The 21,128-nt window shown below is 42.9% G+C and overlaps 1 protein-coding gene across 7 annotated transcripts; it reads right to left on the minus strand.

Moving 5' to 3' along the window:
• Positions 1-1,981: 1,981 nt before the first annotated feature.
• Positions 1,982-19,822, minus strand: INSIG2 (insulin induced gene 2). Of its 7 annotated transcripts, none has more exons than XM_075028868.1 (8): positions 19,747-19,822; positions 18,935-19,024; positions 17,466-17,638; positions 15,092-15,432; positions 12,079-12,203; positions 9,626-9,792; positions 9,095-9,194; positions 1,982-8,596 (listed from the first exon to the last, which is right to left on the minus strand). In XM_075028868.1, exons 4-8 carry the CDS (start codon positions 15,333-15,335, stop codon positions 8,555-8,557), a joined length of 678 nt encoding a protein of 225 aa, XP_074884969.1. In that variant the 5' UTR covers positions 15,336-15,432; positions 17,466-17,638; positions 18,935-19,024; positions 19,747-19,822; the 3' UTR covers positions 1,982-8,554. The 7 variants fall into 7 exon arrangements, with proteins under 7 accessions (XP_074884969.1, XP_074884972.1, XP_074884970.1 ...); XM_075028871.1 differs by having other exon boundaries at positions 18,935-19,021; positions 19,747-19,762; XM_075028869.1 differs by lacking the exon at positions 19,747-19,822 and adding an exon at positions 19,719-19,737.
• Positions 19,823-21,128: the final 1,306 nt, after the last annotated feature.

The raw sequence follows: 21,128 nt of genomic DNA on the forward strand, positions 1-21,128 counted from the left end.
AACACTAGGTTAACTGTAACGCAAAACGGTACAATTATCACTTGGCTCCAAGTACGGCTTTGGCGGGTCCCTTTGAACTGGTGGGGATGAGGGAGAGCAGGTGGGTCCCCATCTTCTCCTCGCAGCTGCCTTCGAGGTCCAACCAGGGGCCAGACCCTCGGCATTGCTCTCCACGCTTCAAACAAACCCACGCTCTGCTCCCAGGAACAGAGGCGGCATCATCTCACAACTCGTGTCAGGCCTCAGGCACGTCGACTCGATGAAGACATCCCGAAAGCTAAGGACATATGTAGATGTTTAGAGGTATATGTTTTAGATGTTAACTGGCTGTCAGAAGAAAATGCAGGCTTTTTTTAAAAGTAGGTATTGTCCCTGGGCATTAATCAGCCCTTTTTACATTAGAATTCATAACAAAGCGTTGGCAGATTTAATTAAAAATAGTACTGTGATGAAGAGAAGCCTGATATTAAAGAAATGCAGAAAAACTAATATCTAAAATACTTTCTTCCCACGAGAAGATTAAGTTGGAAGTTACAGTTTTAATCAACGGTAAGGTGCGACAGTGCTTACGATAAACAATATTGTGAACCGTCTCAGGGAAACAGTGCAACAGGCGATAAGATACTGGTTTCAAGATTTTAGATAGCAGAATGAATAGGCCTTAATAATTTAAGAGATGCCAAAGTGATGAACATATGTTCATCTTCATTGCACACACCACATACTCTGCACCATTTATCTGAGCTCGAGAAGAACAATTTTCTAGCAGCTTTTCCTGCCCGTTAAGTCCCTTTAACATCAGTCAGCATTAGGTAGGGTATCAAATCCCATAAAGATTTGTCTATACAAGTGTCAGTTGGCTGTTTATGTCCCTTCTCAGTGAAATCTCGGCATGCACCTCACAGCAGCCATGCAAGAGAGACATCAGATGTGTCGCATAGTCCCTTTTCTACATCGCATCCCTTAGTAACCTGCTGTGTAACAGCTACGTGACCAACCTCACCATCTCTCTGCGTTTCATTAGTTACCGTGACCTTGGAAAGCACAAACTATCAAAGTTTGACAGTTCATCAAAGCGTAAGTATTCCATGAAAAGCTGATTCAGATGATGTCAGAAAGCACATACTGTGCCCCATAGCTTTGGAACTTCCCTGATGAGAAAGTTCAGGGGTTTCTGGCAGCAGCTGGGTCCCTTTCTTGTTGCACAGCATCTCTGGTGCCTCGCTTTTATGACCAGTGGAAGGCAGGAGGAGCTGATACCGCTGACAAAAAGAGGCCTTCCCTTTGCACTGACCTCTGCATTGGTGCCTCGATGGAAAATAGGGGACTGGGGAGCTGCTCCTGCTTCAGCTAAGCTTGTTTTATTTCCTGGGAGCAGAATAAGGGACCACACTGGTCAAGCCACAGGTTGCGGGAGCAACACAACCATCCTCGTTTACCAGTGAGCTGATCCAGAATGGTGAAATCCAGTGGGTTTTGAATCCCAAGCAGCACTCCAAATCCAGGGACCTGGCACTCAGAAAAGCACTGGTATTTGTCTTTGCGCTGGGCCTTTTGACCTGACATCTAAACTGAACTCCCTTTTGTATCTAGCCAGCTCATCAAGTGACCCCTCGTCTCACTGCTCTTCACTGTCCCAGAGTTCATCCCCTGGACCAGTGCAACGACCAATGTCTGCAGAACAAACCCGAAAAAAATGTTTCCAGCAATGTGTACGTGTCTCACTTTCTACCAGCCCCATTATTTCTTAACACTGCATTTCTAAATTTATTACTTACATAATACTACTTGTCTATTGTTTCTTACACCACTTATCACCATAGTGGACACATCACTACATCGATTCATGTCCTTGAAACATCAGTCTTCAGGATCTTTCAATTTATCTTCTTCAAGCCGCTACTCCAGCTGCACTTTTGCTTGTTATACTGATTTGAGGAAACTGGTTGGTAAGAGGAGTTTGAAACCACACAAAGCAGTATTATTTCTCTCTCTCCAGTTTAATCAGAACAGGCACAGGTCCAACACAAATCCTCAGCTGAATTTCCTACAAGCGAAATACTGGACAAAAAAAAAAAAACAAGATCGTGGCAAGCATTTATGACAACAAGCTCATCAGTGGCCAACATTTTGCATTTGCATCTTTACTAATCTGATCTGCCAGATCTGATTCTTGTATGTCAGTCCTCCTGAAGAGCTGATATACCATATAAAAAGCACACGTTGTAAATCACAGAGAACTATGACAGTTTTCATCAGCGGTGAAAGAGAGGAGAGGGAAAGGCAGATTCTGCAGCGTGCTGCTCTTATTTGTTGCACAGCGCTGGAATTTTTTTGACCTGTCTCACATTAGAAAAGAAGTGAGGTCTAAACAGTTTCATCCCTTTCAAACACAGTGGGCCAAATTCCCAACCAGCATGAAATGCTGCATATCCACTGAAATCGATGGAGCTATGCCAGTTCAGCTGAGAACTTGGCTTTGCGTGTCAGTTCATTCAGCAATGATTGCACTTGACATGCAGCACAGAACAAGCATTTGTTTTTTAAAAAGAAAACAGTGGAGTCTTTCAGTGCTAACCCAGCCTATATATAGTCCCAGTTCCAAGAACGGGATTAACTGTCCTTAGCTCAGGCTCCTACGTATTTGTGCAAAGGAAGAGTAAGGAGGAGGAAAAAAGCATATTCTTCCCTCTTTGCCAGACTGATGGCAGGTCTCACCACTTGAGACAAGAAATGATGGTCTGTAGAGCAGGGCAACTTTGCTTTTCATTAGAACCATAATTGACATATGCACTTAAGCTCCTTACACGGAGTATCACCCCCTGCCCAAGCACCGTTTAGTCACATCCCTCACCTTTACCTCACCGCTACCAACCAAAGTGCCCAGGGGCAGACCGCCAGTTTCACACAAAGTTCAAAAGGACTGTGTCAATCTCAGCAAGAAGCTGCTAAAGCCATTTTCCTACAAATTCTCTGGTGGCATGGCCAGGCTTACCCCAGGCATCCCTAGTCGCTGAGGAAACAACTGGCACAGCTGGGTTAGAGGAAAACAGACGAGCCAAAACACGCTCTGGTGATCATGGCCAATAAAGTGATGCCTTTGGAGAACGGCTGAAGATCAGAACAAGTCAATACAAATGCACTGCATCTGTAAGGCTCCCCTTCCCCTCTTGTTTTGAAACCCAGGATGAAATCAGAACATCACTTAACATCCTTTTCTTTCTTGAAACATCATGCAAAATTCTGGAGCTTCTCCTGGCATAATTTCTATGTGATAAATAAAGTTGCAACCCTATTCCTCCCACCTTTCTTTTTAGTTCACACATTTTTCCTTAATAATTGCACCAAACAAATCTTGCTTTGAGGTTTGATTACCAAAAAAGTATTAAATATCTGAAATGTTGGTTTATCTCGCATAACACAAGGCATACACTGAAGTAATCAGAGAACTGGAATAGCAGAATTACGTTGTGAATTCAGTCAGCAAGATATTTATAAATACAGATTTTCTTTCAACAAATATTTTGCCCTATTTGCTTAAAAGGCACAATTTCAGGATTTCTACCAACAAATTCGTAAAAAGCAGACTTTATGGCTATACCTGTGGACTTTGCCATTGCAAATACTCTGCAATGTGTGCTGTAGTTATGCGGGGATACGTGCACAACAGGTCACTCCCTGCACAGAGGTTTTTCAGTGCAAAAGTCAAGGCAGGACCGCTGCCAGTACAGAAAGCGAATCCTATGAACTTTTGATCTGGGGATGTTGCAGGTTGCGTGTCTGATACCAATGCACATGGCACACTGGACACCACTGGGCTCTGAACCCCCTTGGCCTGGGGAAACTTAGTAGCAGCCCTTTCCCTTTATAGTCTTTCTTACTTGTATATGTTGTTTCCTATCTGCTACAGTGCTGAGCAGGCTAAAAACCAAAGTAAGTGTGAAAGTGTAACAGGAGCTGCTAAACTTTAGCACTTCAGGAATGAAAAGTAAAAAAGGAAAACCTCAAGAAAATGCAAAACTACATTTCAACGTGGATTTTGGCTCCGATCAGAACCAGAAATGACCCCTACCTCTTCCCCAGCATGGTTTTTAAGCATTCAAAGCACAAACTCCCAGTATGCTGCCTAAAAATCCCAGGCATAAAGTTTATCCTTTGATTTGAGGCTTTGTCATTTGACTGGAGGGAGGTAATCAGGACAAGGCTCTGGACCATGCTGCTCAAAACATGACAACAGACACACCAAAAATCCAAGCTGGCTGCATGAAGCAATTAAAGCAGTGTTTACTATTCCATGACAGTTAACATGTTGGACTGACCTTTCATTTACTGTTTAGTACTGAACATTAAGCTGCAAAATTACTCATGCTTTGCATTTAGTACTGGCATCAAAACTAACAGCGTTAGATAGCTATTCCCACAGCGAGACGTGCATTCCCTCTGCCCAGCTGTGCATGTACTTTTATAAGCATTGTATTTGATATTTAACATTGCTTCCACAGGTTATATTCATCTGCTACCATTAGGAATTACTGGTAACACTGCTCCAAAATGTAAAAAGCATATGCAAAATGTCCACGGTGACGCAGCTGGTAAAATTATGTCCCTTCCTTACATGCTGGGAGAGATAAAAAGAGAAGGCTGGTGTATGCCCATAGGTCCCCACAGCAGCTCCCAGCCAGATGGCAGAAGGGAAGTAGAGAAGCTACAGAGGAAAAGTTTCTTTGTTTACTCTCCTTCTAGCTGCTTACAGCAGCCACGTTACAAAGGGAGGCACAAGACACGTTTCACCAGAGCCCGGCAGCCCAGCAGTTTGAATATTCTCTCTGCAATGGGCAACTTTCCCCGAGACACCCTCGGTCTGTACTCGGGAAGGAAGGACCCAGAGTTTCCACTCCCCAGGGCGATGCTCTCATGGAGAGGCTACAGATGGAAGGGAGCAGTTAACTACAGAGTTTAGGGGTTTGGGTCACAGCTTGCCCCATCCAACACAAATCCGGGTCTTCTCCTTTCACCCCCTGCACTCTTTCCCACTTTCACTTGTGGTACTGTCCTGCTGCGAGACTGCTGCGGGCACTGCTTCTCAAATACTGATGAACCTCTCCTCCCAGCTCTTCTTCACCTCTGCCCAGAGGCCTTTTCATTACACATTTCTAAACCTCTATTTGTTACTTCTTTTTTGAGACAGAGCAATAGGCACTATGAATGGACAGTCTGAGGATACCAGAGTAACATTCAGTTCATATCCAGACTGGAACATTAATAAATACAAATATATTAAGGGATTCCCTGCCATTCATGGTTTGGTTTTTTTCTTTTTTTTTTTTTTGTTTTTTTCATATTCATAGTGGCTATTTATATCTAAATCTCTGCTTTCTGTACTGCAACTGAAGTTATCTGGCTTATTTTCCCCCAGCTCAAATATTCCCATTGCAGATTCAAAAGGGCAAATTTTCAAAGGCTGCTCAGCATGCTAATTATGATAGAATCACTGACGATTTGATCTCTCCTGCTTCTTTTTTAGTATTTCTAGACAGATGTTTTGTGCAGCCAATATGCCAGCTCAATGGTCAAAATTATTATGAGATTGCTGATAGAAGGCAACTCAGTGTGTTTTAAAAATCAGTATCATTTCTTAAAGAAAGAAGAAACCTATCAAACAAGGTTGTAATTGTATTTAATGCACATTTTGCTTTTAACAGCAACTTGCCAGTTTAAACAGCATAGACCTTACAATGCTTAATTAGTGAAGAGGTTATAGTGCTTATAAAGTTGTATCTAAAATATACCTTATTCATTCTCTATTGAACAACATTTTTAAGACAGTCTAATATTATAATTACAGGCTATACAGTAGCAGCATGTTCACACCACTACAGTTAAGGCTGTGTCAGCATTCTCATCATGAACCTTTTTCAGGGTTTGAACACTTCAGCCATAAAATTACAAGCAGTATGAAAAAAGTGACATCCAAGATCTGAATCCGGTATTGACTTTAGTCAAATAAGAATAAAAATAGTAAAACACATAAAGGACTCCACCCAAATTTATTTTGGATGATTGCTGCCTTTGCACAACATGCTCAAAATTTCCAAAATGAAATTTAAAAGAAGTTAGTGGACAGCACAGTCTAATCAGGTTTAGATGAATCTTGAGTGCAAAGTGTTGTAAAGTGGTGCCACACATGCACAATAACCACTTCTCACATACTGCACATTTTAACATACACAAGGCTTCTTCTGTGTAAATATTTAGACTGGCAGATAAAAGCAGTTCTGCCACTGAGTGAATAATAAAAGCTACTCATCTCCAGTTGTATACACTTACTGGTCATGACAAAACTAAATTGTTTACCAAGTCAGCACACTGGCTACTGAGGTACCATGTTATTTCCTACAGTTAGGATAAGAAACATCTGAATTTTTATGCCATTCATGCCCTGATAAATCAAGAGGGACTCATCATGCTGCCCACCAAGCTGAAGCCATTTGTTTAAGTAAAGAAGGCAGATGAAGCAAAATACTGTATGGAAAGGGACCCAACAGCTTTTTCAGTGAAATGCCAGAGCCTGCCTAAAGAAACTCACCTTTAGTTCATGCCCTGACAGTTTCTTGGTTTTATTAATAAAATGCTTCTTATTGCCGTATGGTTTGATTAAAAGAAAATCTCTAGTCAGGGATCTAAAACATGTTCTACCTCTGCTTAAAGCAAAGCGCATCTGTAAGTGCTTTCCTGAAACGTTACCCAATGAAAGTGTGCTTCAGGTGTTGAATTGTCATGGAACCGTGACAAGCTGATGAAACTTTGTGGAGCTGCAGAACCAAGCTCTATACATCATTTGCTTATTTATTGTTTTCACACTTCCCCATTCAAGAAATTTTCCTTTTGTGACCGCCTCTTTCATTACAACGCTTTTGGAAGCACTCCATTGCATACTTTTCAGACTTATGAGATAAACACGTAAGACTGAAAAAGAGTTGCCTATTTCAAGCTTCATATACAATGCATACACACATTTATTAATAAAAACTTGTCTAAACATCTATTTGTTCTTTGGACCAACTCCAGCCTCCCTAGGTGACTGTAACATGTCTTATAAACCTTTCATGAAAGATTTAAAACATAGTACTTCAAGACAAAAAAAGGAGAACGGATACATTAAAACATCATTGACAGAGACAGAAGGGGGAAAACAAAGAGACATCCCATGCCAAAATCACTGCTGGCACAGGTTAGCAGTGTCCTCTTGAAGTCTGCTTTCTGCCTTCTTGCACAAGTTCTTTTATCTCATGGTCTTAAAAGCGAGATGCAAAGCCAAGAGGAAATTCCATGTATGCCCCCAAATATGGGTCATACACTAAAATCCTTCTTCTTAAGAAGGGAACTGATTAGCACACAGCCTATTTCAGCTCTCTGTCCTATCAAGACTTTCTGTGCACAGGCACCTGTAAAATAGGGGTAACAGTATTTCTCTACCTCAGAAAATTGCTACAAGAACAAATGCATTTATGGTTACCTGGACCACAGTCACAGCAATAAGGGCTACATCAGTACCTAAAATACAGCCTTGACTCCTTCTGCTGATCCCTGTGAACAGAGCAGGTAGTAGACAAGAACTATCAAGAGTAGCAATGGTAATGGAGGGGTTTATGACACTATATGGTAGTGGCTGATTTAGTTCAGCAGAATTAAGTTTCGCAATAAAAACTCCCTAAGATTTTTTTTTCATAAGGGATCAAAACAACTCAGCTTAAGGGATTGTAAAAGAATGACCTGAACTGTATCCCATTACTCAACAGAACAGGTAGTTTCAGAATCTGTCCACATCTCATGATGGTCCACTTAAATTCATATATAAACATGCATACTGGTTGTACCGGGGAAAAAACCAGCAAGTCATTTCCAGACTCAGTTTCCATTTCTGTGTTCTGTGATACTGGGCACATACCACAGACAAATGAAATACCACGGCAATAACCCACATAATCTGTATTAAGTTTCCTCACCTGTGAGGTAAGAAGAATGATACAGCGTGTTAACAGGCAGAAATCAGTTACTTACTGCATCAAAGCTCACCTGTAATCCATGGATTTCATAAAGATATTACGGACTATCATCATGAAAAGAGAAGATCTTCATTCCTAAATTTGAATCCCCTGTCTTTCACTGAGCTATTACGAACAAATTCCTCAAAACTTTCAAGGTAAAGTGAAGCAAGAAGTTTCAGCTACAGAAACATAGTGCAAAGGTTCAGTTTGGCACTGCAACATTATGGACAGACAAGAATTTATGGTAAACTCAGTTTAGATTTGGAAAAAAGAATCCTATAATTGAACCAATATTGTCAGATGTATTGCATACTATTTTAACTTCACAGTAATCAAAATCAGACATCAAGGTTTCTATAGAAGCAGCAATCACAGATTGCAGTAAAGTATACCACTCAAGGGAAAAAAATTGCGTTTTGGCAATTTCATAGTCAAGTGTTCCTTATGCTCTTCCAACAGTCATTTGTCAGATATTTTCCTGTTTAAAAGGTGTATATTGTTTCTCCTCAGTCCTCGTGAGACTTCTCTGCAATGACTTTGCATTCATACTGAAAAACAGAAGTTGACAAAATAAGTAATACTGATTTACATAACTAATGAAAAAGACTGCTATGAGGGGGATTTTTCTACAAAATGGGTGATAAAATATGCTAGCTTACACTTCACCCAGGTAACCTTGGTCTCCCTAAGTTCTGTGCACACACTGTTGGCTGCAGTCTCTGTCTCCTTCAGCAGCAGAAAGAGCAGTTCAGACTTAGGGGATGGGATAGCCTGACTTCTCCCCAAACACGGGAGCTCTTATTTACCTCTTGGTCCTGAAAGGACTAGAAGTATGCAACTAAGAGTGTACAGAGCAAAGTCATGGGCTGTGCTCTGACTAACAGTACTAATGGCTCACTAACTAGATCAAAAAGCAACAATTACTGATTTCTGCCTTACTGCACATCCACAAGTCAAACAGCTGGTTGGTATATACGAAGGAAGGAATGACATGTAGATTAAAACTTTCAACTAGAAGGCAGTCGACCCCCCCCCTCCAAACTTACCATTGCCAGTTGCCTGCCAATATTGCCCATAGTTATTCCACCAGCAAAAAATATACATGGCAACCAGGAACGAACATAAAGGAAATCCGGAGACGTGTATCTGGAAAAGAACATATGTTTTTGAGCTCAACGTTGTACAATATATAGAGTCATCCAATCACATGAGACAAATCCACAAATTTAAGTATTAGGACATTTCAATTCAAAAAGACACATATTATAGAAATTTAATTACTTCTAGCAAATAACAAAAAGAGGCTTCTTATTGACTATAATCAGATTTGTTCAACTAAAAAAAAGCATGTTACACTGCTGGTAAGGTGGCAATTTTACTGAAATGAACAACTTCCAACTAAAAGTCTCACTCAAAAAATACATAAAAGCTTTCATGAACAGTCCAATTTATATTATGCTCAAAATTAAGTGCTGGCAGCTTTGGAAATCATGTCAAATTCTACCCTTTCAATTATTCTGATTTTATGTTACAGCTTCAGGAGACTATCATTTAACCTTAAAGGAGTAAATACTTACTGATAAACTCCATTGTAGACCAGAAGTTGTGACACCAATGTGGCCAGGAAAGCAATTCCTACTCCAAGACCAAAGCCACTTCGTGATCTATCAAATGTCCACCACAGACCAATTGACAGGGCTGCTAATGTGAGAGACAACTGGATATTGTTGGCAAAATCCACTTTCTGTGTTGATTGTTAAGGATAAGCTTGGAAGTATCATATACAAGTGTAAAGCAGTTTTCTTTGTTTCTGTTTATCATATTTTGGCACAACAGAAAAAAATACCATAAAAAAATACACCACTAGCTGTATCAGCTATCACACAGCTACCTGGTATAAAGAAATAAGCCTTCTGAGTGTTGCCAATGTATCAGGAGACTAAAAACTTATGACACTTCTTCACGTTTTTAAGGTCTTAGCACTGTATAAGAGCGAAGAGACTATACACCTGCCAGGCACTGCAGGTGTTTTATATAGACATACAATGCACATGTTACTCTTCAGAGTAAGGACATCTCATCCTTACCTAATCCTTTATTATGCTAAGCATGAAATCTTAAATTTAGCATCAGACTCCTCCAAATGACAGGGATTTACTGAAAAAAAGGTATTTCTCACTCTTACTCAATTGCAATTTTGTAATTTAAATGCTAGTTTACATTCAGCTAAACATTAAAAATGTTAATGTTTTCTATAAAACAAAATGTAAATAATATTACTGTGAAAGTATTAATGTAAACCAACATTGAAAATCAGTTTTGTCAACTTGGTGATAAAAGTGTAAAGTTACTCCAGATATCCTTGTAGTGTTTCACGTTCTTCAAAATGTTTTGGAAATACTAACTCATACTCACTACTCCTGTCCAAAACAGATTATTAAAAAGGAGGCTGTCAAGTTTCATAAGCCTGAAAGCAAATTTATGGGATGACAACATAAAAACACTGCCCTATTTTCTCTCAAAGACCTGGAGAGAGACCTGGAGGAAATGAAAAAGAAGTTCAGCTAAGTGAAATAAATAATTACAGGATAAAAATCGATAGCATCAGAAAAAATGTCAAACAAGAGCAAAAACCACACCAAATATGGCTATACGCAGAACGGGTAACAAGCTGAAAAGAAAGCAGTCTGGAGAGCTGTCAAGGAGGAAATACAGACGGTACATTAATGATGTCCTGGAATACATGTAACAGCTGTTAGAAAACTGCAAGAAGGTTTGCTGTAAATAATCTGACCCATGCAGAGAGAAGCTGTCAATTCTCTCGTACTTTTTAAAAGCAGCGAAGTTGCATGTGCTTACACAACACGTACAGTCCAGGTCAGTGAGAACCACAGGACCAGATTAATGCTTCTCTGGCAAGGACAGCAAGGTTTGCGAGGGACAGTGGGAATGACTCTGCACCTTGGCAGCTCCAGCTCATCTGCCCATACTGGACAGGACAGCTGGTGGGAACAAGACCAAACAAGTACAAAACCCATCCAAGGGCCAAGCCACCTCCGTAAGAATTCGGCCAGCTCTCACAACTTTCACTTAACTTGCCCTCTTTTCCTGGAAATGAGAAGATTCAGTAGCACGCCATCTTAGCACGGTTTCTGCAAACCGTGTTGGAGCTGACACTGAAGGAGGTGAGAGTTCCAGAGACGATCAACTTTCTTTCTAGTTAGTTTACAAGAACCCAATTTTCACAGACAGATCCCGGTTTTACCTGACAGAGGAGGCACTAGGCATGACTACACAAAACCACTAAGACTCACAGCACTGCCAGTGAGGTGTGCCAGTCCACATGAAAAGCACCCTGTCACCCAGCGTGTCCCCAGCTGCTTCAGAGGGAAGGGATGCCAATTTTGAGCACACTTGTGCAAGGATGTATCTGAATAGCTACACGATGAGGAGGAGATCAGTGTACTGCAACATGCTGACTTCTAATTTTTCTTACGGAATGACCACAGGAATGGTAACTACTCTCTCAGCATCAAGGCATCATTTGCAGAATGGGATAACAACGTTTACTTGCTTTGTGTAGTCCTGGGTATTACCTGGTGCCGAGTTTTCTGCATTCTTTGCAAAGTGCATGTGCTTCAGTGATGACCTCAAAACTGGGCTTCAACCTCTTATTACGGTGTTAAAAGGACATCAACCCTTGGAATGTCTTAAAGCACTTTTCCGTAACACCTACCACATAAATATTTCCCTGCACTTACTTTGATTATTCAAAGAAAATAAAGACTATAAGTAAGACAAAGCCCTATATTGAGACATCTCTAATGAAAAGATTTTTCAGAATGAAAAGAAGGGAGACTTACCACCTCAATACTGCTGCGACAGTTTAACACTAATACATATTCTGCACTTCCCTTGCAAGAATGCTGCATGTTATATCTTTAACGACAACTCACTATGACTGACTATGTGAGCTTTGTTTTAGTGGAAACCCATTTGTTATTGCCAATTTCATTAGAATATAGGATACAGCGCTGGCATGATTTATTCCCACAAAGACTGCTACACATCGCATTACACTGGACCATTCTCTCTTAAATTTATGTGGCTCTCCCAGATGTCTGTCCATGCATGGGTACAATAACCCAATCACAGCTGTGGAGACAGGAAAGAAAAAAGGCCCAGAAGTTAGAGCACTGGCAATATTTAACTAAAATACAGACTATATAGACTTTGACAAATATAGTTACTACTAAAACAGATCTTTTAAGGATAAATAGCACAAAACATGCATTGTAAAAGAAGAGGAGTTTCAAACAATTTCATTATTTGAAAAAGCCCTGTAAAATTTCAGCAGCATCTTCAACCACTGCAGCAGTGACCTGGCAGAAGTAGCAAAACAGAGACAATCTGAACTAGGGGTGGAAAATGAAAGAGCTCTGCACCCTACCAAAATCTGCAGTCTCACATTGTAGTTCAAAAAGAGCAGTAACAGCTTGCAGGCTGGCACTTTTGAAAATCCCACATATCAAACATACGTGTTTCAATAAATGCAAAACAAACACACCACAGTAAGGGTTGAGTGTGGTTTGTAACATCAGTATTTTATGTCTTCTTTTGTTGTTGTTACAAGCAGTTTTTGCTTGGATAACATTTTTCTCTTCTTCAATGCTACTATAAAGGCTTACACAGAAGAGGGGAAGCCAAGAGTCTTCGGTAGCTGTTGAACAGAGAAAGCAAACAGGACTTTCAACCCCAGGGAACTGCTATGGTCTTTGAACACTTCTTCATAAATGTGTTCTCTACTGCAATTACAGCTAAAAAGACTGTCACCAACACCACTGAGAAATGCCACTGCTGCTTAATGTTAAACTGGTGCTGCAAGAATGGGGCAAAGCCTGCATCATGGGTACAGGCTCCAGTGCCCTCAGTCTGGCATGCTGTTGGAGGTATGTTACGGTAAATGCTCCTTATTCTGCCAGAGAGGAAACTGATGTCCAGGATTCAGGAAAATACATCACCAGTAAAGCTGGAGAGGGAAAAAAACTCCCTGAGCAACTTTCTTGCCAAAGGCACTGGGCCAAACTGATGACTAATAACAGCGATGGATGAAAGGACTTCTCTGAAAGCAGCCTTGATCACCACTGATTATAAACACGCAAAATACCTTTATTCTGTTCATAATAATGAACCACACTGCATAGAAATGTTCATGTCAATTCCAGGAAGGCTGTGCAAGTACGAATGGTAAGAAAATGGGTGAATTATCAGCATTTAGCACAGAGGTTCCCTGTATGTATGCAAGCAGAGAAGATAAGGAAAGAAAATGGGGAAGACTGATAGTGTAAAAGAAAGAACACGAACACCTCAACAGGGGTCACTCCTGCTGGGAAAAGCCAATTAAGACAGTAGTATCTTTAAATCAGGTGGCTTCAAATCAAGCAGTGCAAATGCCTAGCAAGTGACTGACTACACTTTACAAGCCATATCCAGTCTTTCCATCAAAACCACCGCCCCATCAGAACCAGAAAGTCCCACAATTTTTTTCTGAGATGATAGCAAGATCGGCTTCCCCACATGCAGCTGCAGACGGTGTTCTCAGACAACCCAAGAGAGCATAAGGTGCAGCCTGATGCAAACAGCTGACAGTGCAAACCTTACAATGAACATTGCAAGCTTCATGCGTTGCTTTATGCAATTCTGTCGTTTCAACCCCCACTACTCCATATATAAAAGATCAAACCTTTACCAGACATGTTTGTCGAGACAATCAGTTTAAACTATAAAAGAAAAATGCAGCAAATGCAGGATACAAACGAAAAACTAATCAACAATCTCAGCAAGACAACAGAAATAGGACTAAGACAACTAGCAGATAAAGCAGGTATGTAACTGCCACCATAACATGCCAAATGCATTTCCAAAGCGGAAGAAAACTGACATATTCAGAGAGATATTTGGAGGGTTTCCTTTCAAATCAAGCTCCTCTATGACACCTGGGGTGTAGTATTTCAACAAGGTGTCAAAAAGAAAGCAATTAGACTAGGAAAAAAATAGACTTAAATATTATCATTAGCAAAACAGTGATGCCAACTCAAAAGCTAGTTTATTGACTCATATTAATACCCAGAAACATGAGCTTCTCAATCTTATTAAAACTGACCTCTAGGAAGATAGCACCTTTACTGTAAAGGTTTGCTAAAGCAGAATCCTCCAGTACTGGCTGCTAAGAATATTCCCTTCATAAAGCCTAAAACTAACCCATAGGATCAGTGATCTTCAGAGCCAAGTAGAAAGCCAAATTCCATCAGGCTTGGAACACGGAAGATGCCTTGATACTTGAAGATGAAAGAAGAAGAAAAAGGGATATTTCTTACCACCTACAGTAGACATCTCACTTAAGCTAGCTAAACACGCAAAAGCTTCAACTCCCTATGTGGTCATGGGAGAAATGGAGCATGTTCACATCATCCGACTTGATAGATGAATCTAACCGAAGTGCTCTGTTATGCAACGTGCCTCTACAACCGCAAACTGCGTGCCTGGCCTCAACTCCCTGAGACAGTCAGGTCTCCTGGCTTTACAGAGTTAAAGCTATACTTCGAACTGGAATGAGGAACAAACGGAAAGCTGGACCACAAAAGGGAGCGTTACTCAGGGTGTTTTGCTGTGTTCAAATGACATTTCCAGGGTATCTTCAAGGGCTGCCTGTGCACTCCTGTAATCCAGCCTCAAGGTTACAAGTGGCACCACCTTCTAAAGTCTGTTAAACTTGTACTCCAACACAGCAGAAAAAGCAAAGGTTATGCTCTGCTAACAATATTACAGTAAAACAAGTTAGCCAAACAACAATTTCTGGACACATACATGCATATTCGTATACACACAGGGCGATCAGGATAGTAATAGCTCAAAAAGGGCAGTGATGTTGGAAGAGAAATTTTTATCTTCCACACCTTTTGTATAATTTTTTTGTAAGTATATAACTACCTATATCCACCCTTTCATCTCCACTCCAGGCATACATACACGACTGAACTTACCTGATGCTGTGCCACAGCAAGGTGGTACCCACCAAGCTGAGGAGAAGATGCTTGTGATCACATCAGGGGGGAAGAGAGTAACGTTTCTCTGGATCTGAAGCAAGTTTAATACTAATGCAAGAAATACGCCAATAAAAAACAGCACTATACCACGAATTACCAAATTCATGCCATGACTGGTTACAGATGAAATGTATGGGCCACACTTTTTTGGTAATGTTGGCATTGTGTCATTTTCTGCCATGACTTCTTATATTCTCAGAGACATCCAACAGGCTGACTGAGGAGGATTCACTTGCAATCAGTATTTTGATTTTCCTCAATTAGGAGATACACAAACCCTGAAAAATAATTAAAAAAGGGTGAAAAATGCAGATATAAGAAACATTAAATATATTTCTCTTAAATACATTGGAGATTGGGTTAAAAAATAATGGCTATTATATTTTTCTGAGGCAGCAATTAGTCATTTGAGAGCAGAACCAGCCACAGCTGCAAAAATGCCTTACGAAGAAAACAGGTTTTACAAATAGCTTGGCCTACTAGGAGACAGGAGGAGGAAACATGTGGGATGGGACAGCTAGCAACGTGAAACCACAGAGAAAAGCTGAAGAAATGAAACCAATATCAGATAGAAAAAAGGCTTGCTTTGCAGTAACAATAAATTGTTTTTCTCCCCTCCTTTAAGCAACAACTGGAGATTATGTAATTCAGAAGCAAGTAAACACAGCCCTTAGTTTCAAGTCAGTCACAGAGGTTCACAGATCTCTCTTCTTGAAGAGACGCCAGAAAACATTTCTCAACTGGAAAGTGAAATCTGAGAAATATTTTTCAGGATGGAGTCAGAACTTCAGCAATCCCACAGCGCATCCATTTTTGTATCCCCAGATAAGAGCAAACAACTCAGCAAACCAGAGAAGTAATCTCAACAGAGAGAAATATTTACCAAAGTAACACACTTTTGGTGAAAACTGCCATACATTACTACAAAGTGTAACTGTAATCAGGCACAAAAGAACCTGAGAGTGAAGGGAAAGGGAGCTTCCTCTGCCTGTGCCCTAGGTAGCGTCCTACATGAGTAACTCTGCCGGCACTACAGGAATGGCAGAGTTCCCATCCCGATCACGCTTTTTAAAAAAACCTGTCCATCAAGAGTCTTGTTATACATGGATTCAGTACCACATTCATGTATAACAACAATTTTGATTGACAGCTTAGCCACCTGGAACTTAAGAAAAAAAGCCCTGACATTGTTTTTAAATTTGAAACTGCCAACTGGTGGCGGCTTTTGTTAACTCTTACTTATGGCCACGCGGGCACAAGGGGAGCCAAACCAGCGCATCCATCCCCCTTCCTCCCCAGCTTCAGCATATCCCAAGGAAGCTCTCTGAAAATGCAGCAGCAGTGCAGAGGATGCAGCATTCACTTTTGCTGTCTGAAAGCCAAAAGGGAAGTTAAATACATCCAGGCTAGTGAAGATACTACAGGTAAATGCACAGAAAAGATGTGATGCCACGCTGTGGCATCCTCCATCACTCAGAAAAAGTTCCAGGAGGCAAAACAAAAGGAAAAAAAAAAAGTTCTGATCACATGTAACTTCCCACTTGCAGTTTGGGGAGGCAGCAGAGTCCTCCTAAGAATACAGGATCTCTTCTACACGGCCAATTCTCCGTGTTATTTGTTATCATGAACACGTCTTAGGGGGAAAGAGGGCAACCACAGTGTCTGCCTTCTTAAGTCAGCTTCCTGAGTCACACGGAACAGATGTCTGCATCAAGGCTGGCACTGGCACTGCAACACACTTCCCTCAAGCAAAAAGGAGGTGCTCCAGACTTTTTTTTTTTTCCCCTCCTCCAAACGGCATGGCAGTGGAGCTTGGATAATACATTTAGCCTCCAGGAAAGAAAGCACAGAGTCACAAATACATGACTATTTCAGCTGGGAGTCTCCCCTGTCCCTGGGGCCTTTGCCCACCAGAAGATTACAGGAAATTCCAGAATTTACAGAAGTCTTGTCAATACACGGCATTGGAGACTGTAGGTCCCAGTTACAAACTCTGCAGGAATACCGTACCTAATGGGGGCTTTTAAACTGCTACATCCCTTCTTAGCTTTAGCTTGCCTAGGAAAACAAGCTAAACTCTTGACTCTCCACTTACTTCACCATCCCAACAGCTCCTGGCACTTTCCGAAGTTTGCATATCCCTTTTTTTTTTTTTAATGCATGACCAGAGCTGATATACATAATCCCAGATTCGTCTCTCACAGCCTTGTACAAGAAAGTTCATGCTTCTGCGTCTCTCTCTAAATGAACTCTTCTGCTGCACGCCAAGGATCACAAATTCTTTTTTCACTGTCATAAAGCAATTGCTCACCTCCTGTGATCCATTACTACATTCAAGCCTCTCTTCTTTCCTGTTACTGAACTCCTTGTTCCTTGATACCAGCCCCAAATCTTGCGCGCTGAATTTCAGCCCATAGGTATTATTTTGTGTGACACTCAACATCACTCCATTCTTCCTGTAGGGTATCTCAGTCCTCTTTGGCCCTGCAAATGGATTCCAGCTTTGAGTCATCAGTAAACACCATTACTGCATCCTACTTTGTGCACCAAGGTCATCAACTAAAATACTGAGTGAGATCAGCTCAAGTCCCTGTCTTTGATGAAATCTAGTAACAATTTTCCCACAGCCATTATTTCCCCATTTTATCCTCTCTTGATAGGTCCCTCTAACAAGACTGTTTATGGTATTTGAAGAATTACAAGAATCTCCAACTTAATTAAGAATCATCAACTGTCCCACGTAGCAATACTGACGTAAACACTGATCGGATCTTACTTCTTTTTTTTTCCCCCCCTAGAAATGCTGGTGATCAAATAAAAGGCCAATTTTATTCTGGCATAAACCAGTTTCAGAATATAAAACCTGCATTTACCCAACTTCCATTTATTTAATACATAATTCGGCAAATATATTTAATTGTGAAGTGTTATTGAAACATAACAGGATTTTGCTATGCAAGGAAATCACTTACTGCTTTTATACAACCACTACAGCTGCAAGTCATTCAAGGCACCAGCAACAGATTTCTACTACGAGGTAAGCAGCCTGACCACAGCAAGGGCACTTGAGTGGGTACATGTTGGTGAATGCTGATAACAAGCAACACAAGGTCCCAAATCAGCATGATGCAGTAATTTCCATCCTTTTCTCACCCCACACATATTGTTCCTATTTGTTTTATCCCAGTTTCCAAATTTTCTCCACTCATTGGCTCTGAGACCTTCCGGCATGCCACACAGCAATAGGGGAAAGAGCAAGGTGACCAACACTCATGTAAAGATTCTTCAGAGCCTTGGACAGCCTGGGCTTGTGATGCTCAGGCATGGCAAAGGTATTTACTATCATCGCCTTTCATGAAAATGGAAATTAAGATCTCTCAGGAAGACATCGCCTCCTTCTTCTGGACTGGGATGCTAGCGTGCCTGCAGACAGAGGAGGGGATGTCTCTCCTTTTAAGCCTTGTATTTTACTAAGGGCTTCCACTCAGATGGGAAGAGTTCACATACTGAAGCAACACTACTTCTGAGCCTTCATCTCCTGGGAACGCGTATTCAAAACTGTAACACCACACTGAAATCGACAGGCTTGGCACTCCCAGAAAGTCTCAGCTGCGCTTCCCCTCCTCGGTAGCACACAGCTTCAACCCAAGCTTTTTTTTACATACCACGCAAGAGCATTATATACGATTCGCAAGGCAACCACGCGATGTCTGGCGTTGCACAAAAAGTTAACAAGCAAATTATCACCCTAGACGTCTTTAAAACACTTAGTCACTTAACTGTCTTCTAATTAGAAGATCCGTCCCGCAAGTGCTCCCCAGTGCTCTTCATGCTCGCGAAGAGCCTTCTGCTGTGTGCGATTCACAACTTCTGACGCGATACAGACACATTAGGAACAACGCCGTGTAGCGGGGGCCAAGAAAGAAGATTTATTTAAGCAACACCGCGCGGGAGATGGCAAAAAACGGTGAAACGACAAGAAACCATCTGTCTTCTGCGAGGCCACGCCAAAAGCAAACCACCCCCCTTCCCCGGGCACCGGGCGAGGCGGCTCTCCCGGCCGGTCTGCCCCATCCACCCGGGCACCAAGGCGCTCGCTTCAGGCCGGCGTTTCAGCACCTCCGGCCCAGGCCGGGCCCGTTAAGCAACGCCCGCGGAGGGGCCGCGGGCCCGGCCGCGCAGGGCCCCGCCTGCCCGGGGGAAGCCTCGCCGGGCAGACGGTTTAACCGCTACCCGAGGGGACGAGCTCCCGCCGTCCTCCCCCTCGCTCGCCCGCTGCGCCCGGCCACGGCGGGCACCGGCCGCCGCGGCCTCCCCCCCCCGGCAGAGCCAGCCGGGCCGCCCGCCGCTTAGCGCCGCGCCCCCAGCAGTCCGGGCCGCGGCGGGGCCCGGTGCCGCCCCCGCCCCGAGGCAGGGCTCCGCCGGCGGCGGCGGCGCTCGCCGGGGGCTCGGCCGCCCGCCGGGAGGACGAGGACGGGGCCGGGGGCCGCCGCTACCCGGCCCGGCCCGGCCCCCGCGCCTGGCGCAGCCCCATCCCGCCCCCGCACCCCCTGCGCCGACCCACCCGTCGCCGCCGCAGCCCCGGGACTCACTCGGCCTCCGCCATCTTCTCCCTCCCCGCGCCAGTCCCCGCCCCGCGCAGCCTCCGCAGCGCCCCGCCGGGCCGAGCCGCTGACAGGGGCGGCCGCGGGGCGGGCCGGGCTGGGGCTGCGCCGGGGCCGGGGCCGGGCGGGGAACGGGGGCCCGGGCGGCCGGGCCAGGCCGCGTCCCCCGGGGCCAGCCCTGCCCTCGGGAGCCGGCCTGCGACCCCCGCCGCGGCGGTGCGGAGTGAGCCGTCAGACGTGCCGGTCGAGAGGCTGGATGGAGTAACTCAGGGAAACTTCAGTGGAGGCCTCTTTGATGGGCGCCAGGCCGCCCTTCCCTCGGAACGGGGGTCGTCACCCAAACGGAGGCGTAGACGCCCTTCGGGTTTTTGTGCCATGCTGGTGCTTCCAGCCGGGTTGCGATGTAGGGTTGTGTGATGGCCCCGCTACACAGTCCAGTCGGAGAAAAGGTGAAACGCTGGTTTCCCAGCTCAAACTGCCTGAGCCCGGCTCCCCTGAGCACCGCGTCCTGCAAGGACTTTCACATGCGCCTAACTTCATCAATTGGGGCAAAAATGGCACAGCTCGTTACTCCAGAAACCACATTTTCGTCACCAGTCTGGGGCCTCTCGGGGAGAACGAACAATGCGAAGCAGAAAACAATTTGCTATAACCTGTCTTAACGAGTAGCAAAGGCATCGCAATAAAAAAATGCCACTGATGTGGAGAGGGATAGAGGACACTAATGCTGTTCTATTCATTTATGTATCATATACGTATTCATTATAACTTTACATTCGTTATTATTCTTCTATTAATGAACTATTTCACATTGCACCGATAATGAATACAGTTCATTAAAAATACTCGCCCATTGCATTCCCCCAAGCTTAGTATTTCACTGCAAAGACTTTGATAGAGCTTTCCGTACTGCGAGGTCTGCAGTGATTCTGTGCAGATCCTGTTATGATTCCCAGAATAAGGATTGGATAGGATGGAATTTGTTACTGTGTTTACTAGAGTGGCATCTTTAGTGATAACTGTGGTTTCTTCGTGCTGGTATGTTGTGAACAACAGTGTCACCAAACGTATAAACTCAGAGGAGAGTATATGGGTCTATAATAGACATATTAAGAATGGAAAAGGGAGAGATTTACAGCAGCAGAAACCCATTGTGGTTTAGATGAGCAATAAATGAATTTTCAAATCATTCAACTTTGGTTTTCATCACACAGAAACAAAGTCTTTTTATTCTCAGTAATTCCTACTGAGCTGCTTGCCCTGTCTGTGGTTTAGATAGTTACGTTGCTCTGCTTGAACTCCAAATTTTGGATTGGAAAAGACAAAATGGCTTTTTTAATCAAATAAAATAGCTTTCCCTAATGTCAGAT

The sequence above is a fragment of the Buteo buteo genome, chromosome 5 (assembly GCF_964188355.1).
Source record: "Buteo buteo chromosome 5, bButBut1.hap1.1, whole genome shotgun sequence".
Lineage (NCBI taxonomy): Eukaryota > Metazoa > Chordata > Aves > Accipitriformes > Accipitridae > Buteo > Buteo buteo.